Source organism: Canis lupus (genome assembly GCF_048164855.1).
Source record: "Canis lupus baileyi chromosome 16 unlocalized genomic scaffold, mCanLup2.hap1 SUPER_16_unloc_1, whole genome shotgun sequence".
Classification (NCBI taxonomy): Eukaryota; Metazoa; Chordata; class Mammalia; order Carnivora; family Canidae; genus Canis; species Canis lupus.
Window position 1 is genome coordinate 1,449,799 of NW_027326424.1, and position 25,576 is coordinate 1,475,374.

Genomic DNA, 25,576 nt, shown 5'->3' on the forward strand with positions numbered 1-25,576 from the left:
TCTACTAAACCATTATCTGAAATTGATTCTTTCTGGTTACCCAAAAGGGACTAAAAGCACTGAGAATATTGGGGAGAAATGAGGGTCAAGACTTTAATCTGTGAGGTATGTTGAAGACAAGAATATTATCTTTCTAAAATCCAGCTCCACTTGGGTGCAAAATGGAATGAACTATGACCATTTGATGTAAAATCTACACGTTATTATATACCCAAAGGACTGAAACAACAGAGTCAGCATCTGAGTATACTACTTAAAAAGCCAAATGCACTTAAATAACAAATCACATGTTCCCATCATGAAAATTGATCTTATTTAAAGGGAGAACATGTTGGAAATAAGTAAAAGCATTTCAAGATATTCCACTTTGGAGTATTGCATTTCCTCGTACCTAATATTAGTTTTCAGTGTCATTCCTACTTTTTATCATAGTATCAGAACTTACAGGCATAAAGAATACGGTATGCCTCAGAAAATACTATTTTGGTGTCTATTCTCCTTCAATAAAAACCAGCAGTACAGAAAAGAAAAGAGTTTATAATTCATTGAAATAGTCTATTCTTTTTCACCCTTGAATCTGCCATTAAAATCAATGTGGAAAAAACAAACACACACCTGGGAAAGGTCAGAAAATGGATCCAAACATTATTTTGAAAACTTAGATTAAGACTATTTGAAACGGTTATTTAGTCTGATAAGAGAAATAATTCCTGTGGTAGTCTTCAAGTATACCATGCGAAAAGTTATTTAGAAAGCTATTTTCAAAAAAAAAAAAAAAAAAAAAGAAAGAAAGAAAGAAAGAAAGCTATTTTCATCTCTTATGAATGACTTAGGAATGGATCTGCATAAAAGTGGGTAATGGATTAGATTTTCCAGGGACACACTAGGCAAGCTTAGTTCATAACAATGTAATTATGTTGCCTCTCTTCCTTTACAAGAAATTAGTACACTGTCCATTATAAATGGGCATGTATGAATTTTTTATTATAAAACCAATTATTGACTTTAATAGAGTATTATTTTTTCATATTTCTAGAAAGCTTTTCCATGTTTATGGTATCAGAAATAGGTGCATCCACCCTGTTTCACTCTTTAGAACTATAAGTTTATGGGAAAAAAAATCATTCTTTTAAGTGCTCAAAAAGCTGAGGAATAAATCAAGTTCCTCAAATAATTGTCTTTTTTCCCTCAAGCATTGATTAGAAAGAAGAATACGTAATGTATAGATAATCCTAATTATAATAGAAATAAGTGAGCAATTCTATGTATCATTTGATTTTGCCATCATATTCAATAACTAAAATCTTATATTAAATTTAACATGAAACTTCTAATGATTACATCATTTTTTACAAATGCAGATGTATTCAGAGAAAAATAGACTAGAAAAGCCTATATCCCACTTCATTTCCGAAAAAAACACACATATGCTTGGACACATGCACACATGTACATTTTTGGAAGGGGGGTGGGAAAAAAGTCACCAAAAATGTCCCAACTTTATTTTTTGGTAGCAATTATTACCTTTCCCTTTAGAAAGTAATGATTTGTGTTTAATAGTTGTGGCTTTTTTAAAAAGATTTTTATTCTTAAGTAATCTCTAGGGCAGCCTGGTGGCTCAGCGGTTCAGTGCTGCCTTCAGCCCAGGGCCTAATCCTGGAGACCCGGGATCGAGTCCTATGTCGGGCTCCCTGCATGGAGCCTGCTTCTCCCTCTGCCTGTGTATCTGCCTCTCTCTCTCTCTGTCTCACAAATAATGAAATAAAATATATAAAAAAGTAATCTCTACACCCAATGTAGGGTGGAACTTACCACTCCAAGATCAAGAGTCGCATTCTCTAGCAAATGAACCAGCCAGCTCTCCCCCTCCACACCACCTCTCCCCCCCCCCCCCGCCCGCCCCCTCCATTGGTTGTGGCTTTGAATGAAGTTCTCTCCTGTCAGTTCTGGGCAGATTGCAAATTCTATCCCCGCCCCCCTTTTTTTCCCTCTTGGGAGGCAACATAATATTTTGAAGAGATGAGGTTCTTAAGTCATACAGGTTTTTCCACTTGCTTCATTTGTAATATTGGCAAACAGTTTAATTTTTAGAGCCTCCATTTTCTTTTAACTACAGAGACAGAATTATTTCATACATTTTTTGATGAATAAATGTCCAAGGTAGCCATCATATATTGAGACGTGTTCTGAACCAATCGCATTACATGTCCCTTTGTTACCATTAATCCTTATAACAGCACTGAGGGTAAAAGTTATTCTAGCCCCCATTTGATCCAGGAGTGCTTAGGTAAAATGTTTATTACAGTGCCCAGCTCAGTAAATTGTGGTGGTGGTGATGGTAGTAATAATACTAGTCATTGCAGTTGCTGCTTTGTCCCTGATCATCTTACAGCCCCATGTTCCCAGTTTAACCGAAGAAATTTAAGGATATAATGAGGTAGCCAGTTTAGGGGACACGGGATTCAAAGACAGGTTTATTTCAGCATGATCTGTGCCATTAAATGTTATGCCATTTTGTTAGGATATTTTGAGATTTTAGATTTGCTAAATGTTGGCACTGTGCATAAAGGCATCTCATTCTTAATGGGACACTATTTTCAAATTATATTTGAAAGTGTTTTGGTGTTCATTTTCTTTTGAAAACATGCTGATATGTTACCTAAAAGGCACATTTTACCCTTAGCATATGGGTTTCTGTACACTTACATCAGGGAATCACTTCAATGACTTAGCTAACTGACTACCTGGCTAATTCTTCAACTTAGTTTAGGTATTTCTGGTTGCCTGGTTTTATGCATTGCATTTGGTATAATAGCATGTTCTTAGTAAATTATATTCCTCAAGTGTAGTAACTATATGGGTTATTTCTGTGTTTCTTCTAAATTTTTCTTATTATTGCTAATGAAGATAATCTTAACATTTTAACTAATGATTCATACAGTTTTACATCTAGAATTTAATCTGAAGTCTTATTTTCATAAATCAAATAGTAGAAATAGAATATTATTATATAATTTATAATCACATTATTTAGCAATATAAATTCCACAGGATCTGTTACTTCATACTTATTTTTAGCCTGAACTATGAATTTATTTATTTTTTTTAATTTTTATTTATTTATGATAGTCACAGAGAGAGAGAGAGAGAGAGAGAGAGAGGGGCAGAGATATAGGCAGAGGGAGAAGCAGGCTCCATACACTGGGAGCCTGATGTGGGATTCGATCCCGGGTCTCCAGGATCGCGCCCTGGGCCAAAGGCAGGCGCCGAACCGCTACGCCACCTAGGGATCCCTGAATTTATTTCTAATTAATAAAAGGTTATGTTTCTACTTCAGGGAGATTTAAACTATAAAAGACAAGTTGGGGGAAAAAAACACTGACATGTGATCCATTTTTCTCAATACTATATACTTAAAGGAATTAAGATTCTCAGAATACTACTAACAAGTATATTATTTATTGGGACATGTTGGTTATTGACTAGTTTTACTTTATGTTTATTAGATAAGCAGTTAAGTATTGAGATTTCATAGAAAGCATAGCAGTACACTGAGAATAGTGCAAGCCCTTAGGGATGCTGAAATATAATAATAATTCATAGACTTCTAAGAAGTAACTAGCAGTTTTTGTTTGCTCAGAATTCAGCAAGTACATTTAAAAAGTCTGATTCATTCGAAATGCTCTAAATTAAATTAGAAAGTAACATTTAGCAAAATGTGTATCATCCACTTTGCAGACTACTGTATAAAAGTTTTACATGTATAAGAACCACTTTACATGATGATATTTTTCTCTTGCATTTCTCTTACAACTGTGAATAGCCATGAAAATGAGCAATAGCATTAGTGTTACAGCTAGCCTTCAGAATATTCACTTAGTGCCAACATGAGGTTTACACTGCCATTAAAACCATTTCAATTTCACAGTTTTATAAAGCACTTCCTCTTACATTCTTCATCTTCATAGTAACCCAAGGAGGAGGACAAGTGTAGTAGGTAGATATTGGTCATTTCTGTGGGCCCAGCGCCCCAAGACCATCCCCTCTTGGGGGAAAGCCCTGTGATGAGGATGGAAGGTACGGCTCTGCCTCCCTCTCCTGAAACCAAAGGAGAGCAGCCATTCTCCAGCTCTAATTTGGCGGCTCACAGGCTCTCCCATGACTGAGACTCAGCCAATGAGACAAACCTGCCCGAGTGTTTTCTTGGAAATGAATGAATCAGCGCTCCTGAGGAGAGATTGGGCCTCACTCCAGCCAAAGGAAAGGCAGGTGAAGCCTTTGCCCATGGCAGTGGAATCAGCTGGGCTTTCAGAGTCCAGGCCAAACAGATGCAACTTGCATGTTTTGATCAGACTCCTTTGTTTCTGCCCATTTCCCCCAAGATTGTTCAGCCTCTTCCCTTAACTAACCATCTCATATTTCTCTCTCATGTTTAACTTAACTATAGTAGATTTTGGAGGGCACCTGGGTGGCTCAGTGGTTGAGTGTCTGCCTTTGGCTCAGGTCATGATCCCAGGGCCTTGGGATCGAGTTCTGCATTGGGGTGCCCATGAGGAGCCTGCTTCTCCCTCTGTCTATGTCTCTGCCTGTCTTTCCCCGTCTCTCATAAATAAATAAATAAATAAATAAATAAATAAATAAATAAATAAATAAATAAATAAAACCTTTAAAAAACCAAAACTATAGTAGGTTTTGGTTATTGCCACCCAGAACATAGGTATAACAAGTCCTGCTATTCCCAATATATAGATGAAGAAATTTACCCTCAGTGAGGTTAAGTAACTCCCTGAGTTGTAATCATGTAGAAAAGCCAAGTCCAGAACCCATGACTTCCAGATCATAGGTTGTTTCTTTCACAACACACTGTTTTCCCAGCAGCCTTCAGTGGCCTCAACAGATAGTGAGACGTGCTTCCTCCTCCACTGCTTCTTGATTGCAGTACTTAGTCCCATTTCCTGTTACAATGCTTATCTGCTTGATGTCAGCAGTGCCTGTCTTCTACACCACGCTGCTAAGCATCTGGAAGACAAGGATTGTTTTACAGTCATCATTTTCCCTCAAACATATATTGGAGTGCCTGGATGCAGAGTCAGTACTAAATAAAGATTGTAATGAATGAGTAGCAAATGAGTGCATAAATTATTCAATTAAATGAAAACACCAATGTGGGCTTGAAGCTGATGCTAAAAGTATAACACTGATTTTACAAAACACCACGATGTTCTTTACCAATCAAAATCTTAAACTATAAATAATTTCCTTAAATATATAAAGATGCTCACTTGGTAAGCATTGATTCCGTGGCTACTATGTGTCAGGCTGTTATTACAGAGAGAAATAAGAATTCATCTCCCCTGTTAAGAGGTCTCACAGACTGATGGGAGGAACAGATATTCCATAGCTCAGATCATGAGAGCTATGATTAGGGCAGTAGGCCCACAGTCAGCAGCCATGAGAACCACTGAACTGGCCTGGTGATACCCCTCTGGGCAGGTCACTGTGGACATCAAGGAAAACAGTCAAAGCCTTTTGAAAGCTACAGAAAAAGCACAATATACTTTGCCTTTCCAGACTGTTGTGAGATATGCTTTAAAAAAAAAAAACTACGAATTGCCTCTGAGAGGCTCAGTCAGTTAAGCATCTGACTCTTGGTTTCAGCTCAGGTCACGATCTTCAGTTCCTGAGATCAAGACTTGCCCATCTGGCTCCATGATCAGTACAGCCTCTGTTTCTCTGCCTCTCCCTCTGCCCTTCCCCCTGCCCATACTCTCTCTCTCTCTTTTTCAAATAATAAATAAATCTTTAAAAAAAAAAGTTATCTGCACCCTCAATCAGACATAATTATTTTTAAAAAGGTTATAATCAGGCATATCAAATTTTAAAAATATTTTTGAAATAGCTTTGAACAATATGAGACTAATACATAAGACTATATTTTGGTTTGGCAAAAGGTGAAAATGAAGATAAATCTGTATCTTTATTTAAGCATTAAAGCCCAATATAGTAAAAGCAACAAATAAAGATGCATATAAAAATGTGAAAGGAGACAAAGCCATATATCTGTATGCATGTAAAATACACGTATGTGCAAGAAACAGGATATACATTTATCAATATAATTTCTATTTTTTACAGACTGTACACACAGTAAGAGAAATCTCTAACTCCCTGAAGTTTTGGTATCATTTGCAGACAATTACTATGGCACGCCAAAGCCTCCAGCAGAACCAGCACCATTATTATTAAATGTAACAGACCAGATACTTCCGGGAGCCACTCCAAGTGCTGAAGGAAAACGGAAGAGGAATAAATCAGTGAGCAACATGGAGAAAGCCAGTATAGAGCCTCCCGAGGAAGAAGAGGAAGAGAGGCCTGTGGTCAATGGAAATGGAGTAGTAGTAACACCAGGTTAGTCATTTAACATATGTACATATTTATATGTATGATTGATTATAGTTAACCTCAGAGAGAGAGGATTCTAATATCAAATGGAAAGGACATAATTCTTGTATCCCTTTTATTAGTTTTAATTTCGACATATAAACCAATTAGTTTATGTTCCTCGGTTTTTTGTTTCATATACACAGTATTAATAGAAATCTAATGAACTATTTCTACATTTTAGAAAATATTACAAGTCATGAATATGATTGTATAAAATTCTGGGATCTTTGCTAATTAAAATTAGGTAAAATCTATCCTTAGAAATCTTACTATACTCACTGTTCTGGAAAAAGAGGTTGTTTCATGTGATTTAGTTAACAACTTCAATGAACACTGTACTCAAAATGACTAGAGCTACACCATGTCTGTATATTTTTCTCTCCACCCTTACTATCTAATCTGGCAATGTGGAGAAAGCATCTTTAGACATTGACTTCGTAAAGGCACCTACCCTTGAACAAGGAAAAGGCTTGTTATCTTTTTTATTTATGATCTATCATATCACATATATAAAGAAGAGCAGGCAGATATAAAGTGTGTTTGCACAAGGGTATGGCTTTGCTATTTTCTTGTGCTTATTACTAACTGAGTGCCAAATTTTATTATAATTATAAAATTAGTTTTTTTTCCTTACATTACTTATGATTAAATGTTAAAGCAAAACTATGGCATTCTTTTTTTATATACTTTTTAAAAAGATTTTATTTATTTATTCATGAGACACACAGAAAGAGAGAGAGAGAGAGAGAGAGAGAGGCAGAGATAGAAACAGGCTCCATGCAAGGAGCCCGACGTGGGACTTGATCCCGGGTCTCCAAGATCACGCCCCGGGCTGAAGGCAGCGCTAAACTGCTGAGCCACCCAGGCTGCCCTAACTATGGCATTCTTATAGCCTCTAAGCTTGGAGTAAATTTCCAAAGTTTTATTAGTTATTTATTTTTTAATAACAGCATACTAGTAGGCATTGAAAATCTAAGAACTGAAAAGCTCTTGAAAAAAATGTTAACACATGAACTTCTCATACATATTATTTTTTTAAGATTTTATTTATTTATTCGTAGAGACAGAGAGAGAGAGAGAGAGAGAGGCGGAGAAGCAGGCCCCATTCAGGGAGCCCGATGTGGGACTCGACCCTGGGTCTCCAGGATCACACCCCAGGCTGCAGGTGGAGCTAAACTGCTGCACCACGGGGGCTGCCCCACATAATTCATAATTATGAATAAGGAAGGTTAAGAAATAAGCTTATGAAATGTTGATAAAAATAATAGAGCATGAAAATTAAAATACTACGTCACTATAGAAACTGTACAATGATAATTAAAAATAGAGACATCAAAATAGTTGTAGGAAATATACTATTATTATTTAATATATTATTATTAATTACAAAAATGTTTTTCCTCAAACATAGGGAGACCAAAATCTAATCTATTCCAATCAGTGTGTAAAACCTTAAAAAGTGATTTCATCTTGATTTCTCAGAGGAGGACAGCCTCCTCCATAAATGCAATGGTGAAAAACTTATGCTCTGTTCCTACCAATCACCAATTTCTGTATATAAATGCTAAAGATCACTATTGTACATAATGTAACTTGCTTACTAAAGACCCTGTGCCGGAAAAAAATGTGATGCGGTTCAGAAGGTGAAGAACTAAGTAAATGTATATGAGAGGAAAGCAATTTATAGGTCTATAGGTAATTTTCAAGCAATTAGATACCTTTTCTGTTCTGATTCTGAAATATCTTTGTCAAAATATTTATTTTTCATTATGTAATGGATTTTGAATTAAGTTGGTAGTACATAGTTTTCTTAGCTATCTTTGATATGAGAAGCAAAATGATTCAGCCAAGTGGAAGCAGTAATCACAAAAAAACAAAGTTGGAGATCAAAAAGCAGTTACAGAGTTTGTTACTGATTAATACCTTACAGCTAAAAACATAAAATATTTGCCCTTGGTTGGGCCTGAATCGTTGGTTTCTATTGCATTTCTACTCTGTATAAGGCAAATCAAATGAAGTATTCTTGACATACATTTATTTGTAAATTAGAAATTTATTTAATTGGGCGTCATAGTAAATGTAGAAAGCACCATTCCTTTCAATTCATATATTAGACATAAGGAATTGGGTTTGGTTTGTTTGTGAGTTTGGGCTAGGCAGGAGGGGTCCCAAGGTACATGGATTGGTTTGCACTCTTCTTAAGCAGCCCTAACAGTATGTCTGTCCCTGGACCTCTCAGCCTGAGGACGGTAGAGAACAACTACCCAGGCCAACTCTGGGATGTCTGGATAGTCAATAGATGCCACAAATGCCAACAGATGCTTGCAGTGGCTCTGTAAGCCTGGCTGGACTTCTCTGTCCCTTATGGGAGATGAGACATATGTAAATTAGGCGGCTCTTTGCCCAGTGTTCAAAGATGGAGAAAACAGCCCCAAACCAGAAATTGGTCCTTCATCCTTTATTAGAATATCCAATAGAAACTTTAGGGTTCACATTGCCTCCTTCCCATACATATTCACTCAGATCTTCATCTTTTGAACTTTGTCACGTTTTTTTCTAGCATAGGGTCTTTATCCTGCCTTTTTTCTTCCCATACATGTTTACCAGATGTAAGACACTTTAAACAATATTGAGAAAATTCTTGCTTAAATTTTAGTTACCGCCCTGTATCAACTAAGAGCCTATAATACTAATTAACATCAGATGTCAATTCAGAGCATAAATAGTACAATCGATGAGGTGCATTTAGAAAGTGAGAAAAGCTTACTGAGGTACTTTTATTCCATTACATAAAAATGCTGATAATACCGATAATAAACAATGTAAAAATTAACCTCTTGTGGATGCTAACCATGTTCTAGAAACTCTTTAACTTCATTATGTGTACTAGTTCAGTTATTTCTCCTAACAGATTTTACGGGTTAGGTACTATTTCATAGAATAGGACACTGAGGCACACTACTGTTAAGTAATTTGCCCAGAAACTGGGATTTATTTATAGGAAATATCGATCCAGAAGCATGTTCTTAGCTGCTATGCTATCTGAGTGTAATAGCACCAATAGAAGCATAAATACATTTCTCAGCAACATGTACGTACATGATCATTATTTTACTTGTACCTCTTTAAAAGTGGCATTATTAGTTTCTACCTACTACAAGTTTCTTATTTCTTTCATTTCTGGAAATCATGTACAACTCCACTTATGTGGCTCTGTGGTTATTAAAAAAATCGTATTTTTAAAAAATATTCTGCATGCATTTAAGCATCAAGCCTACCAATCTTGGGCAGCCCTGGTGGCATAGAGGTTTAATGAAGCCCGGGGTGTGATCTTGGAGATCCAGGATTGAGTCCCATGTCAGGCTTCCTGTATGGAGTCTGCTTCTTCCTCTGCCTGTGTCTCTGTCTCTATGAATAAATAAAATCTTAAAAAAAAAAAAAAAAGCCTACCAATCTTTAACTCCTTATGTTTTACTGAAATGAATTATTCTCGCTAGGTAAATAAAGGTTTTAGAAGAGTCCTCAATTTACTTCTACTACTCGTTTTCTTCATCGCTTCTCCTTTAGACTTAAACTTAGAACTATACATTCCTTTTAGTTTCAGGCCATATTTATGTACAGTTTGTGTACATGAAGCTCTACTGACCTGTAACATTGTCCACGAATAGTCAAGTATTTTAAGTGAATAATTAATGTTAGGCTCCCTTTTTTGGTTGGAATTACATCAAACAGATGGAGTTAGCCCATATCACCTAGAAAAGCCATGGGATGATCTTTCAGTGTCTCAGATCAGAAATGTTTCTCTCTCTGACATATGTCACTTTGATGATAGAAATCAGTATTGTTCTATCCTTAGAAATGTAGCTTTAACCTGGTTAATACTGAAAGTCACAAAAATAACAATGAAAATAAATAATGGCAACTCTCCTTTAATGAATGCATAAGATGTGCTAGACGTTATTAGCCCATACGTTATTTCTTGTCCCATAACCATGGTATGCTTACTTATCAAAGAATATGCTGAAACTTAGCTTAAGGTACTTAACTAAGGTAATAATTATTTAGTAACAGTGTTAAGATCTGGACCCAGGAACACCCGAACTCATCCTGTCCCCATCACCTTTGCTGGGCTGTTAACCATGTTGAGGACAGCATGACTCCTGACCTCCATAAGGTAAAATCAGTCTTTCAGCTCAGTGTATTTCATTACACTGTATTCTGTTATATTTGTCCTTCAGTGAATGTGTGGCTGCAGTGTTAGATCGAATGCTTGCAAAGATGATACAGCTTTACATCATCTTAGAAAATCTGTCTTTAAACTGATACTTAAAAATCATATCCCCAGGAAACCTTTCCTTGACATTAACCTCACCTATATTTAGGCATCTTTATCTTGTTAGAGTTGACATCCAGCCCCATAGCTTGAAATACTGTCGATTACCCGTAGCCTTCACTTTCCTCTAATGTCCCAGGGCCATATCTCTAACTGCTGCCCACTGGACTGCCCCTCCTAAGCATTTCTGTAGCATCTTAAATGCAACATTCCTGGGACTCGGGGATCACAACCTGAGCCCAAGGCAGATGCTCAACCCCTGAGCCACCCAGGCATCCCTCAGCCACATTCTTATACCAGCTTGTGCAGAGCACCCGCTCTTCCTGAAATGAACCCTAGTGCAGCTAGCACAAGAGTGAGAGGATTCAGTCCTGCTGCAGGGGGATTTATAGACAGACCATCTGGAACTGTGGAGAAAGTGGAGATGTCTCTGAGAGAACTCTCGGTTCGAGTCCAGACTCCGTTGTTTGCTCTGTGACATTAAGCAAGTTGTCTAACTGTTCCCAGCTTTGCTTTTGTCTCTAACGTGAGGTTAATACTGCTTGTGCTCTCTCTGTCCGGTGGAAGCAAACTCTAATATCCTTTGCTTCAGATGGAAGCAAACTCTAATATCCTTTGCTTCAGATGAAGCAAACTCTAATATCCTTTGCTTCAGATGAAGAATCTGAGGAGCTGCCATGCTCTTGATCAGACTTCAGTTTCTGCAGCCTCGCAGGTCACACGCTTCCTTGAAGGTCACACGGGCGGCTCATGGCAGGCTGGGACTGCAACCTAGCTCGGTTTGTCTGACTCCAGGCTTGTCATCGCGGGAGGCGTTTAGGGGGCTTGAGGTCCCCCACCTTGTGCATCAAGGACCAGCCTAGATCTAACGGAGTTGACAGCGAGGCGGGAATCCCAGCCTTCCCTGCGAAGGGAGGGCGCAAGGGGGCACCGCTGTTGAGGGCGAGCGGCAACCATGCCGACAGCTGTTGTGCACTAGCTGGGATGGGGTGGAGGGAACTACAGTTCCCAGGAAGCAGTGCGGCTCCCTGGCTGCCCCGCTCAGGCCACGCCCAGACCACGCCCCCACCCGCCTCGGCCACGCCCCGGCCACGCCCCCGGGCCGGCTGGTATATAAGGGCCGAATGGCCCGGCGGCGGGCAGAGCGCGGAGGCGGCGCGGGCGCGCGCGGGGCTGCCGGGGCCGGAGGAGGCTGCTGCTCGCCCGCTCGCCCGCTCGCCCGCCCGCCGCTCCGCGCTTCTCCCTCCGCCTCCCCGGCCCCGCGCACCTACGAGCTCCGGGCCGCGGGCCGAGCTGCCCCGGGCGCTGTCCGGGCCTGCAGAGGGGATGCCGGCGGGGACCTCGGGCTCGCGCCGGCGTTGCGCAGCAAAGAAAGGCGAGGCGCGGCGTCGGGGCTGCGCGCCCTGGAGCTCCGGGACGCGGCACTTGGGAACCCCCGCGGCGAGCTCCCGCCATCTCCGCGCGGCCGGAGCGCGCAGCCCGGGGCTGGCCTCGGGTGGAAAGTGCGGGGAATGGGGCGAGGAGCTCCGGACCCCCTAACGTGGATTACTTGGTGTGCATCAGCCGGGCTCAGACGACCCCCACCCCCGCGACCTCGTCTGCGTCCTGGGCTTGCTTCCTTCCACCTGGCAGTCGGGGCGCATACCTGGCAGGTAAGTGTTCCCTGCGTTTCGAGGGAGGGGGTTTGGTGCGCTCCTCTCTCCCCGCCTCCCCCCCCCCCCCCCCGCGCCGCTTTCTGGAGCTCTTGGGGTTTGCACGGAAATTTCTGCTCTCGCACTGACATCTCCGCAGAGACATCCCCTCGGCCCCCCTCCGGGCGGCCCCCCGCGGGACAGACCCTCCGCCGGGGTGGGGGTGGGGGTGGGGGGCCCGTCGCCCTAACCTCCGCCCTCGTGGCCGCCCCGGGGCCCGTTACCCCGGGAGGGAGCGCTGCCGCCACTGTTGAGTCGGGCGGTTCTGAAAGTGAGCGGCCTCGGGATCCACACCGAGAACTTTGATTACACCTCGTGGTCCTGTGTTAGCTTCTCTCCGGGGCGAACAGGGGGCCCCGAGTGCCTTCGCGTGCAGGAGCTCGGGCGCCCTCGCCGCGTGGTGCCGTGACTGTGCCCGCGCGTGTACTACCCGCGCCCCCCGCGCCCCGCGCCCCGCCGGGGGTCACCTGACCGCGCCGAGGGCCGCCCCCTCCCGAGCGGGGGAGCCCCGGAGCGAGCGGCCGGCGCCCGCGGCGGGCGGGGTGCGCGGGGCGATGGGCAGGCCCCCGGCGGGGCGGGCGGCGCGGAGGCTGCAGGTGGGGGCTGCGGCGGGCGGGCCGAGCGCCGCGCGCCTCGTCTGCGAGAGGAGGGAAAACAAAAGCGTCCGCGGCGGTTCGGTGGCTGCGCGCGGCTCGACGAGGCAGAGCCCGGGGCGCGTGCGGGGGGCGCGGAGGCCGGGCCGCGGCTGCTCTGCTCGCGCCCGGGGCCGCCGACGGGAGGACGGGGCGCGCCGGCACAGGTGGTCCGCGGCGAGCCGGAGCGAGGAGCATGGCCAGGTGCGGCGGGACGAGCGGGCCCGGGCCTCGCGGGCGCCCGGCTCCAGGTGAGCGAGCCCCAACTTGCCGCGCCCCCCGCGGGGCCGCCCGCCAGGCTGGGGCTTTTGTTCGGCGCCGCGGGTCGGGTCGGGCCGGGGCCGGGGCCGGGGCCGGGGTCCGGGCGGGGGGCTGCGCGGGGGGCTGCGGCTCGGCCCCGGGGCTGCGGGGCTCGGCCGGGCGCCCGGGACCTGCTGAGCCGGCGCTCCCCGGCCTGCCACGGCGCCCCGAGACCTCGGGCTGCGCCCGCCTTATCTCCATTTTCCACCTAATTGAGACCAAATATGCTAAGTTTGAAATGGCCCCGACCCCCGGGGCGCCCGCCCCAGGCTGCCCGCGGCGCGGCCTCTGCCCCCCGAGCCGGAGCCCGCCCGCCCGGGGAGGACGCGGGGTCGTCGCCGGCGGATGCCGAGGCCGCTCCGACGATCGGGCGGAGGCGCGCGCAAGACGGGCGCGCGATGCCTCGTCTCGCTGTGCGGGGACCCTGTCTTTTGTTCCAGCCTCTGTATTTTCCTGTGTGTGTGGGGGGGGTTTTTGTTTTTTTTTTTTTTTTTACAAAGAAAGCGTCGCCTGTGCTTTCTGTGACAGGGGACTTGTCTGCCAGTTTGCCATTGTGCACTCAGGAATCTGCTCCATTCTGAAGTGAACTGCCCAGAGGTATTAGTCAAGAAGCTGGAGGAGGCTGGGGAGTGGGGAGAGGTGGGTTTTTCTTCCTCTTCTTCTTTCTTCCTTTTTTTTTTTTTTTTTTTTTTTTAACTATTAGCTCAGAAGTGTCTGATTCACATGATTTTAAGAGGAAATGGGGGAGAGGCATTTAGTTTTGAATTGGATGCAGGTCTGTGCTGTGCACTTGGCAGAGACTACATCAGGGAGATGCTCAAGGCGGAGGGCGTCAGATCTGTGCTGGGCTCTCTAAGAACAGGTTCCGTGAGGGTGACTGGCCGGGTCCCTCTGGGCCACATTAAGATGCGCTCCGGCGGTGCACTAGCAGCTGTGAGCTGACGTTTGCTTGTGAACCTAGTGAAAAATGGCTCCATGTCTCTCCTCCCAGTGCTGAGGAGATGGTCCCTTCGGGTTGCCGAGCCCTCCTCCAACCCGAGGTGCTCCCGCGGTGCTCTCCCCGGAGGGGACGGGTAGGCTGCCGGTGGCGTTCAGCTCCCCTGCCTTTTTGGATCTGCGGTTGACTGGGGTGTGGGTGGGGACCGGTTTACTTCAAGTACAAACTACCCAGCAAGGCCAGCCGAAGAGAAGAGATGTTCCTGGCCATCGCGTTTCCATTTTCAAAAGCGCAGATTACATTTCTTTGGACACGATATAAAGCACTTTGGGTTGTTGTCCAGTGGGCTAGTAAACGATTTCTCCGGGGACAGACGCACGCATGTGTGACACTTTGCGTCTGGACTCTCCGCATGGAAAGTGACAGGTGAAAAACATAGGGATGCTTGCCCATCATCCATCTCTGAAAAGATAAAGCTGCCCTCTTCTATCTTACCCTCCCCCCACCCCCTATTTTTGAATTGTGACTCGTTGTACTGGGACAAGGATCGTGTCCCAGAGTTAGAAGGCAGGGAGGTAATGCACTACTGTCCTGTAGGACTCATGTGCTTATTAAGGAATTCCTGTGCTGAGCAGGGAGTGGAGGTGCTACAGCAGCTACACTGCTCCTTTATTTAGGCTTGGGTTTGTGAAAACTCCAACCAGCAGAGGCAGGATGCGCTTTAGCAGAGAGAGCTGAGTGTTTGAGACTCTGGTTAAGAGAATGTGTTGTTTGGGGCGGCGGGTGTGTGTGTGTGGGGGGGGGCGTGGGGGTGAGATTGGCTGTTCTCTATTATACAACATTCTAAGATGATTGTATGAGTGTGGAGTGAGTTCAGGAGGGAGGGGGTGGGCTCTTCATATTTTAGGGAAGAAGTACAGCACTATCCATCCACGAGAGAGGACAACACGAGAATGCAAAATAATACAATAGTGTGCGCTCGGTGCAGAAACAATAACTCTTTAAATTGTATGATAGTTCCCTAACTATAGGAATTTGAAAAAATTTCCAGGCTTCCTGAAAAATGGCATGAAGTCACCTCTATGTTATAACAAGTAAGACTACTCGTACAATGATTTTAACTGCATTATGGAAACAGCTCCAGAAGTGCTTTAGATATTACACCACTTGTACCATTGAAGGTTATCTCTTAAAGGTTTGCATCTTGGACACTTTTACATAGGACAGGAGTTATAACACAGGTTTTCTTGTTGGGGTCTGTTTGGAATTATTTTGATGAAACTAAGAGTTTACAGAGGCAATGGGATTTGCCTCTTTAGTAGGACAACAGAAGTGAAACTTTTAACACCGCATGCAGATCTGATTACTGCTTTTATACGTGTAGACAATTAACTATGGTACGTAGTGTGCTTTAGGGAAAATGATGCAATTGTAATTGAACAATGAATGAAACAATAGATAATACAATGAAAACATGGATCCCAACATTCATGAGAAGACTAGCAGGGTCTCTCTTAAATATTGTTAATGACTACAGGTGAGGACATTTTACCCAGAGAAATTTCAGATGTCTAGAATGGGAGGACCATGTTTATAAAACTAAGGGCATAGCTCACCAGCTGTTTTAGAAACTGGATGGCACTGATATTTAAACCAGATAATATGTGACACACAAAAGAATAGCATACAAAAAGAATCATGCACCGCAGGAACTTTCCACCAATGGAATTTTGTTTTAAAAGCGGCAAAATAGCTTTAATATAGAAGCAGTTCACAGAGCAGTAGCCATCAAGGGAGAACCAAGAAAATCTAGGACTAATATGAAATTTTTGTAATGAGGTGCATGTGATGCCTGAGTGACCCTCAGGATAGCAGTAAGTTCTTAATGAGAGCTGAAAAAGAAAAATCCACATGTTGAAATAAACTTCAGTATGCCTAAATTCGAATAACTTCAAGTTTGGAAAATAGGAAATTTCCTAGGAGTAAAATTAGTTGTTCATATGGTACCTGTGGCATAGAAAGGAAAAGTTGCGGTAAAACAATTAAGTCTCAGAAAAAAGATATTTTACTCTCACTGAATTATTCTTCAATTGTTTTTGAACACAAAACTTCTAACTTTCTGAAAATATCTTAAGTAGTAATGGCCTCCATTCTGACTCAATTTTCTCATTTTCTCTGTTACTTTTAGAACTCTATTACCCCGAATTCCATTTTCAATTTTTAAAAGTCTTATTAGATGGCAACATGCCACTGAATAAGTACAGACACGGTACGAGCCTCTGAGTTCAAAATGCTTTAATTTTCTGTTCAATTTCAGGTACATTTCTCTTCCAACTCTGTTATATCTTCAACTTTTACTCTAGCTCATACTAGCATGTGGCAGTCTCACTTCTAAGACCTGAATTACATACTCTGAAAAGAGCAGATGTTTCATGAAATTGGAAAAATAAATAAGTAAAAGTGTATTGCTATCTGACTGCTATTTGACTGTATTTGACTATTTTCTGTAGGGTATTAGGTAATACCCTAAAGAGAAAAGTCAGAACATTATTATGATGTGAACTATCAGTCCAAATGATTCACAGATAGCAGAGGTTAAAGCAGATACTGTGTATCTCAAGCATATTAAGGCCTCTAAAATATACTAAATATACTGTATGGAGGTTAGTTCTTTTCCTGGTGCTCATCACAAAGACAACTTTCTGTCAAATAATATCTTTGTCAAATTGTATATTTCCCAGGAACAGTGCATTTTTTCTGTTTCCTCTCATAGATCCCCTGCTGGGTCTCCCAAATTACACAAAGAATATATCTAATCCAATGAAAGTGATAATGATAAAAGAAAAAAACGTCCTAATCAAGGTGTTTGATATTTTAATATTTACTTTGAAACAGCATTGTCAGAATAGCTTTTTTCTCCTTTAAATCTGTAAAGCAAATCAAACTTTAGAGTCTTTAAGGAAACTAACAATGACGTGTATTATGAAATAGGAGGCTCATTTCCAGGCAGTCAGCCAATGGAGGAGCAGAAGCAAGCTTAATTGATGACTCTAATTGAAGCATTGCAGGTCAGGAAGTTCCCATATTAATAGGACCCCAGCTGAAATTCCAGAGCCAGCTGTTCAGCTTGCTCACCTTTCTCTTCTCCCTGGGAGCAGGGCCAGGAGAATAATCCATTAAATAAAAAGCAATCACTTTGCTCTAAGATCATCTCTGACATTGACCAATCCTACAAGCAGTTCAGATATTTTTAACATCCTCTCAGCCTGAAATTTCTATGACTTTTCTCTACCTACCACAGATTTCAGGTGACTCTGGATGGAAGACACTCATAGTATCAGGTGTCTTGCCAAGCAGCACCCTCAAAGGCACAAACCCCTTACCCAGTGAGAAAAGCAGAAGAGGTTGGGGGCCTTCTCTCCCGCAACTAACAGCCTATTTGCAGGTCAGCAAGCATTTTCTATAAAGGGTAGGTAGCCTATATTTTAGGCTTTGCAGGTTATCCAGTCTCTTTGTAACTACTCATTATGCAAAAGCAGACAAATCAATATATAATTAAAGGACATGGATGTATTTTGATGGAGCTTTGTTTATGAACAGAGAATTTGAGTTTTGTATACTTTCAGGATTTGAATTTCAAAATACTGTTCTTTTGATTATTTTTTTTTTTTTTTGGCAACCATTTAAAAGTATATAAATTGGTCTTCATTTCTGGACCATACAGAAAATAGAGGCAGGCTGGATTTGGTCCACAGGACAAATCCTGGCCCCGTGTGTTCATGTGGGGCCTTCCTCTTGGCAGATCTTAAATGCCAATATTTTAAAAATGTTTTTTCTTCCTAGTATTGCAAGACTGCCAAAAACCTGTGGTGCATTTCAGGGGTTTTAGCTTAGCTGTTTGCCTCTAGACCTTGCAGCTTCTGAATTGACAGATGTCATCATGGGATAATGGGTTGTCTGTTTAAGATCTCTCAAGTCTATATTTTGTCATTGGCATCAAACATGATATATAGAGAAACAGTCTTGTGGACCTATAAATATTATTGATTTTTGTGTTTAGAGGCATAGCATTCTGCTGGTTATTAAAGAATCGGTGGTATGCAGATCTATACATATGGCTCTCAAGACTCCTCAGCTTTCGGCTGGCTTCCCTAACCTCTAGCAGTGGTCTTCTACCTAGGCAGTCTGGGTTCTTACCACAGCCCAGAATCAACAAAATCAGCTGCAAATTCTTCCCTCACTTCTTCAGGGTTTTCTCCTCTTTGGAATCCTAGGCCTGTTGTTTCAGCAGTGCTGATGCCTTTAAATTGTTTATTTTTTACATTTTGTGTAGATTTTTTTTGTGTTCTCATGGTTTATAAGCTTCTCACTCCATCCTACCTGGAAGCAAAAGTTTTATGCAGTATTTTTTAAATTGAACATTTTAGAGCTTATTGGATTGCATAACTATAAATTCTTTATTATTATCGTAATTAAAATTTTGATCTCTCAAAATGGAATTCCATGATGTTGTATATATGTGCATACTGTCATGAATGTGCATATGTATTGTGTGTGCGTGTGTGGATATGGATCTGTAAATGTTGACATTTTTAGTTCTGTTAACACTGGTACATAAAGTTAATTCCTTGGTCAACTACAAAAGAAGAAGCTGAGTGAAAGAGTGATGGAAGGGAGGTTATCAACTGATTTAAATTATTCTTGGGCTAGAGAAAAAAACTAGCAAATATTTTCTTACTGTTATCAAGGGGGACATGGGAACATAGATGGCTCCATACAAATACATATTAAACAACCATCTGTTGACACCAAAGCAACCATTTTATCTTGAAGCATAATGTACTAAACGTGAACGCATACTTCCTTCTCTCACAATACAGTCGAAAGTACTAAAGTCACTACATTCTGTGCATTTGTCATCGCTCTGCATTTTTAGAGTTTTAGCACCAGTCTACATAGCAGAAAAAAAAAATCTCCACCTACTACTGGATTCTAATATTAGTATTTGGGGGAGTGCCATTTAGCAAGCCAATATAGTCTTTTACAAAACGCCACAGAAATAGTGGTTAACTATTAAACAGTTTGGAGGCAAGATCAGTGAACTGCATATAAAAAACATCAACATATGTGATACTGGCCCCCACAATCAGTACCATGGGGTTTCTCCTGAGACATTGCTGATCACATATATCTCTGTGGTGACACATCCCCCAAGATTCACTGAGCTATAGGGTTAACATCAAACATGATTCAAGCCTTGGGGTGCCTGGGTGGCTCGGTCATTTGAGTGTGCAACTCTTGGTTTCAGCTCAGGTCATGATCTCATGAGTCATGAGATGAAGCCCCATGTCCCCATGTCAGGTTCTGCACTCAGTGGGGGAAGTCTGCTTGAGATTCCCGCCCTCTGCCCCTCCCCCCCCACTCTCTTTCTCATAAATAAATAAGTCTTTTTGAAGACACCTCATAGGATCATTCTTTTCTTAAAGTTGAAATGTAATTAAATTATCACATTCAGAAGAAGAAATTGTGTGAAATTTGGAGTCAAGGAAACTTCTAATCCGAACACAAATCTGTGGGCTCTTGGGAAAGGTACTTCTTCACTTCTGAGAACCTAAGGTTTCTTACCTGTAAAAATGGGAAGGATATCTGTTTCCTGTAGATTCAGCTTCACAAATAAAAGGGACAGTGCTTGTGACACTACAGGCTCTCAATAACTGTTCCTTTCTTTTCCTTTTCTGTGTGTTCTGAGCCAACAAATGAGCCTCATAGAAGACAAGAGGAAGAATTCAGAATAGTTGGCCTACCTAAAGAGCTTTGAATTATTCTAGAGTATCCTGGAGAGATGGAAATGAACAAAACCCTTGGAGGCTAAAATTATCTGCCTAGCTAATTCCAGCCTAATATTGATAGATTAAAGATTGTCCCCCTCTATTCTGTTACGATGGCTCTAAATTCTCAGAAAATTGTAATCACAGCTGTACATACTAGGTGGCTTCATTTCCATATTCAATGTGTATGAATTATAAGGCAGTTTTCTCATATTGCTGTAAAAACAATCACATAATCTTAACCTCTTTACCTATGTGAGAACTCCATTTCCATTGACATTTAGTTAAAACTAAAGTTTTGAGTTATTTATCTTTAAAAAAAATGGTGTCCAAAATGCACATAAATGAAGATAGCATAAGCTATGTTTGGAATATATATTAAGTGGATTTTTTTTTCAAGAGGAGGTTGCCTTTTTTTATATATATCAATATAGTGTACTGAGTTTTCCTTTTATTTTGCATTTATTTTTAAATTTTTTTCTTTGAATTCAATTTCCCAACATATAGTATAACACCCAGTGTTCATCCCCTCAAGTGCCCTCCTTAGTGCCTGTCACCCAGTCATCCCATCCTTCGTTTGTTTCCCAGTGTTAGGAGTCTCTCATGGATTGTCTTCCTCTCTAATTCCCCCTCCTCGATTTCCCTCCTTTCCCTTATAGTCCCTTTCACTATTTCTTATATTCCACGTATGAGTGAGACCATGAGAAGGGTGCCTATTCTAAAATAATAGAAAACACTAATCAATTTTAGGTCATTTCTTTTTTCTTTCTTTTCCAAATTTTTAAGTTCCAATTAGCTAACATACAGTGTAATATTAGTTTCAGGTGTAGAATTTAGTGATTCATCACTTATATTCAGCCCCCAGTGCTCATCACAAGTACCCTTCTTAATGCCTATTTAGCCCATCCCCCTGCCCCCCTCCCCTCGAGCAGCCCTCAGTTCTCCATAGTTAGTCTGTTTTCTGGTGTTTCTCTCTCTTCCCACCCCCCATGTTCATCTGTTTTATTTCTTAAATTACACATATGAGTGAAATCACACAGTATTTGTCTTTCTCTGACTTATTTCACTTAGCATAATACTCTCTAGCTACATCTATGTCATCACAAATGGTAAGATTTCATTCTTTTTTTATGGCTGAGGAATATTCAATTGTATATGTGTGTACCACATCCTCTTTATCCATTCATCAATCTATGGATTGATGTCGGATTGTTTCCATAATTAGCAATTGTGGATAATGCTGCTATAAATATCAGGATACATGCATCCCTTTGATTTAGTACTTTTGTATTCTTTGGGTGAATACCTAGTAGTGCAATTGCTGGATCACAGGGTAGTTCTACTTTTAACTTTTTGAGGAACCTTCATACTCTTTTCCAGAGTGGCTGCACCAGTCTGCATTCCCACCAACAGTATAAGAGGGTTCCCCTTTCTCTGCATCCTCATCAACATCTGTTGTATCCTGTGTTGTTAATTTTAGCCATTCTGACAGGTGTGAGGTGATGTCTCATTGTAGTTTTGATTTGTGTTTCCCTGATGATGAATGATGTTGAGCATCTTTTCATGTGTCTGTTAGCCATCTGTACGTAGTTGTAGGTCATTTCTTAAGTGAATTTCTTAACTGTCACACAGATTAGGAAACACATAATTTTATTTTTGTAGTTCACATTCTGTTCCTAGAATGCATAGTTTATTTCTTTTTCAAATAGGGGCTTTGGCCTGTTGTCTCATTAAATTTGTATTGATAATTAATGACCCTAATTTCTCAACAATAAATATGAGCAAATTAATTTCACCTTTGAATATTTGTTTTCCTGATCTAATAAACCTAAGATTATGTTTGTAAAGTACCTTGATAGCTTTCCCCTAGGAATAATTCAGTAAAACAGGCTCTGGGGCACCTGGGAGGCTTATTGGTTAAATATCTGCTTTTGGCTCTGGTCATGATCTAGGAGTCCTGGGATTGAGCCCATGTTGGTCTTCCTGATCAGTGGGGCATCTGCTTCTCCCTCTCCCTCTGCCCCTCTCTCCTCACTCATCCACTTGCTCTCTCTCTCAAATGAATGAGTAAAAGATTAGAAAAAAACAGACTCTAAAGATACCCCTCAAGTACTGAAACTTTAGAATTGAAAAATCATTGATATTTTGAACTCCTATCTTTAAATATTATGAACTAATCTGAATGTTACTTTGTTTTTATAATGATATTTAGGATGTTTTATTAAAAATTTGAGGAAATTTAAAATATCATCTTAATAGAAACTGTTCTTATTTTGCTAACTGGTACTTATTCATATTAGTCATGATTTTTTTATAGCAGCATTTTGAGGTATGCTTCATCCAATAATATAGTACCTTTTCCAGTGTTTTCAGCTTAGGGGTACTACAAAATACCAACACTTTAGGAATATAAATCTTTTGTGGAGGAAATAATAAAATAAAATCAAAATAAATCATATAGGATAGATTTTTCCACTGCTTTGCATAGATACCAATTCTTCTGTTTATGGCTGACGTCTGTAATAATTGGCCCCCATCTACTCTGAGTGATTAGTGTCCAGACCATAAAAGTTGTTAAATATTTTAAATATCATTTTTGCACTAATCATTTATGTATTTCTCTTTTCTACCTCCAATCTTTATCATGGCTATAAAATAGTACCTGTGTAAGGATTATAAAATTGCATCCTTTTATTCTTGATTGCTCAAGTTTCTTTTATATTTAGGAATGAGTTATGTCTTGTCTTTACTGCTTAATGCATGCAGGTTTGAAAATAATATTGACAGCATCAAATCTGCTTGTTTTGTGCAATAGCAAAATAATTTCAAGATATTTCAAATATGGCTTTTCAAAGTTTTTTATTTTGAAATATTTATAAATTCACAGGAAATTCTAGGGAGGGCCCAAACACCCCTAACAAAGATCCCCAATGTTAACACCTTACATGAATATAATACCGGATCAAAATCAGGAAACTGACACTGGTACAATCCACAGATTGATTTCACTAGCTATCCAAATACTGGTGTATGTATGTGTATGTGTGTATTTTCATGCAGTTATATCACATATGTAGTTACATGTGACCATGACCACAGTCAAGATTCATAACTCTTCCATCCCATAAGACTCTCTTATGCTACCACTTTATATCCATATCCATCCCCTCTCACTGCACAACCCCTAACCCTTAACAACCACTAATCTGTTCTCCATGTCAATTTCTTTGGTATTTCAAAAATGTTCTAAAAATGGAATCATGCAGTGAATAAACTTTTGAGATGGACTTTTTTCCACTCAACTTAATTTCGTTGAAACCCATTCAAGTATGTGTATCAATAGTTTGCTACTTTTTATGTACCACTGTTTGTTTAAGCATTTACCTGTTGAAGGACATCTAGGTTGATTCCAGCTTCTAGTTAATATGAAAAAAGCTGCCACAAACATTTGTATATAGGATTTTTCATGAACATAGATCTTTTACCTGGGATAAAAGCTCAAGACAGTAATTGCTAGGTTTTTTGGAAAATACATTTTTAGCTTTAGAATAAACAGCTGTACTATTTTCCAGAATGGCTATATTCTTTTACTTCCCACCAGCAATGAACCAATTTTCTCTACATCCTTTCCAGCATTTGGTGTTATGACTTTTTAAATTTTAGTTATTCTGAGAGGTGTGTAATATTACATTATGGTTTTAATTTGTATTTCCCTAATGGCTAATGATATTGAACATCTGTTTTGAAAAATATTATTTATTTATATGAGAGAGAGAGATTGTGAGAGAGAGCACAGTGTGGGGGGGAGGGAGAGGGAGTCTCTCCACTGAGCAGGGGGCTCCTTTCCAGGACCTTGGGATCATGACCTGAGCCAAAGGCAGGCAGACGCTTAGCCAACTGAGCCACCCAGGTGGTTCTTGAACATCTTTTCATGTAATTATTTCTCATCTGTGTATCCTGCTTGGTAACATGTCTGATGATGCCTTTTGCCCAAATCTTAATTAGATTATTCTTTTAAATTTGGTTTTGAGAATTATTTACATATTCTATATATAATAAATCCCTTTATCAGATATGTTGTTTATAAACATTGCCTCCCAAACTATGATTTTTATTTTATCCTCTTAACGGGGTCTTTTGCAGAGAAAATATTTTTAATTTTGATGAAGTCAAATTTATCAATTTTTAGCAATTTATCAAATTTATCAATTTTTCCTTTTCTGAAACATGCTTTCAGTATCAAATATAAAAACTCTCTAACCAGCCCTAGACGCCAAAGAGTTTCTCATTTTTCCCCTAAATTGTGTACTTCAATATTTGACCTGTAAGTCTGTGACCTACTTTGAAATAATTTTCGTATAAGGTGTAAGATCTAGGTTGAGATTTTTAAATTATTATTATTACTATTATTATTATTGCTGTAGCCTATGGATGTCCACTTGCTTTAGCACTGTTAGGTGAAAAGGCTATCCTTCCTCCAGTAAACTGTGTGTACAACTTTGCCATAAATCATTTGGGTTCCATTGATCTATGGGTCTTTCTCTGCACCAGAACCATCCTGTCTAGATTACTGTAGCCATATTCTAATCCCTAATATTGGGTACACTGATATTCCCTAACTTAGTTTTTTAAATGTATAAATAGATAGAAGGTTTAATTAATCAGGAAGATTTAAAAAATTCTAAATGCATATGCATCTGATAACATACCTTCAAGTTTTATATAAAGGAAAAAATTACAAATCTGAAAAGAGGATTTGAAAAATTTATGGAGTATATTACCTCATGTACCTCTCCTTTCTCAATATTTTAAACAAAAAGAAAGATTTGAATAACAGAAATAGTAATCTTGATTTAAAAGCCACATATAGACACTGCACTTAGATGGAAAGTACGTTCTCAAGCACACAGAGTACTTTACAAACAATGAGTACATGGTAGTCTGTGGAGCAAGTCTCAAGAAATTTCAAAGTTGACAGTCCTGTGTTACAGAAAACCTTAATTATGTATCAATAGAAAGATAACTAAAATACTGCCCATGCTTTGAAATATAAAAACGATTTTAACATGTGTTTTTTCCAAATTTATTGAGATATAATTGATATATTGTATAGTTAACGATATACAACATTATCATTTGATACACATATATATTGTGAAATGAATGACACAATAATAAGTTTATTGTGTTAATACATCCAACAACTCATATAATTACTTTATGTGGGGGGTTGGGATGAGAACATTTAAGATTTACTCTCTTAGCAACCTTCAAGTATAATACATAGTACTATGAACTGTAATCAGCATGCTGTACATTATATCTCCAGAGCTAATTCATCTCATAACTGGAAGTTTGTATCTTTTGACCAACATCCCCCCATTTCCTCCATTTCTTAGCCTTCCATTCTG

General features: G+C 40.5%; 3 protein-coding genes across 8 annotated transcripts in view; 2 read left to right on the plus strand and 1 right to left on the minus strand.

Annotated features, from left to right (window-relative positions):
• The window catches only part of LOC140629522 (membrane-associated guanylate kinase, WW and PDZ domain-containing protein 2-like), a 125,604-nt gene extending 113,893 nt beyond the window's left edge, over nucleotides 1-11,711 (plus strand). The window contains exons 3-4 of one of the 2 annotated variants that reach the window (XR_012027380.1): nucleotides 6,193-6,408; nucleotides 10,510-10,639. Coding sequence is in view for 1 of the 2 variants with exons in the window: in XM_072819048.1 (XP_072675149.1) it covers nucleotides 6,193-6,408; nucleotides 10,510-10,601 (308 nt within the window). In the remaining variant the exon portion in view is untranslated. Of the gene's footprint in view, nucleotides 1-6,192; nucleotides 6,409-10,509 lie in introns of both variants that reach the window. The other variant, XM_072819048.1, reaches the window with a different exon arrangement.
• The window catches only part of LOC140629521 (intermembrane lipid transfer protein VPS13D-like), a 245,136-nt gene continuing 224,543 nt past the window's right edge, over nucleotides 4,984-25,576 (minus strand). For all 5 annotated transcript variants that reach the window (XM_072819044.1, XM_072819043.1, XM_072819041.1 and 2 more), the window contains one exon: nucleotides 4,984-5,019. In XM_072819044.1, the coding sequence (XP_072675145.1) occupies nucleotides 4,999-5,019 (21 nt within the window). In that variant the 3' untranslated portion in view covers nucleotides 4,984-4,998. The remainder of the gene's footprint in view (nucleotides 5,020-25,576) is intronic.
• Nucleotides 11,902-14,034, plus strand: LOC140629530 (uncharacterized). The gene is made up of 2 exons (XM_072819051.1): nucleotides 11,902-12,429; nucleotides 13,901-14,034. The coding sequence occupies exons 1-2, from the start codon at nucleotides 11,902-11,904 to the stop codon at nucleotides 13,979-13,981; spliced, it is 609 nt and encodes a 202-aa protein (XP_072675152.1). The 3' UTR covers nucleotides 13,982-14,034.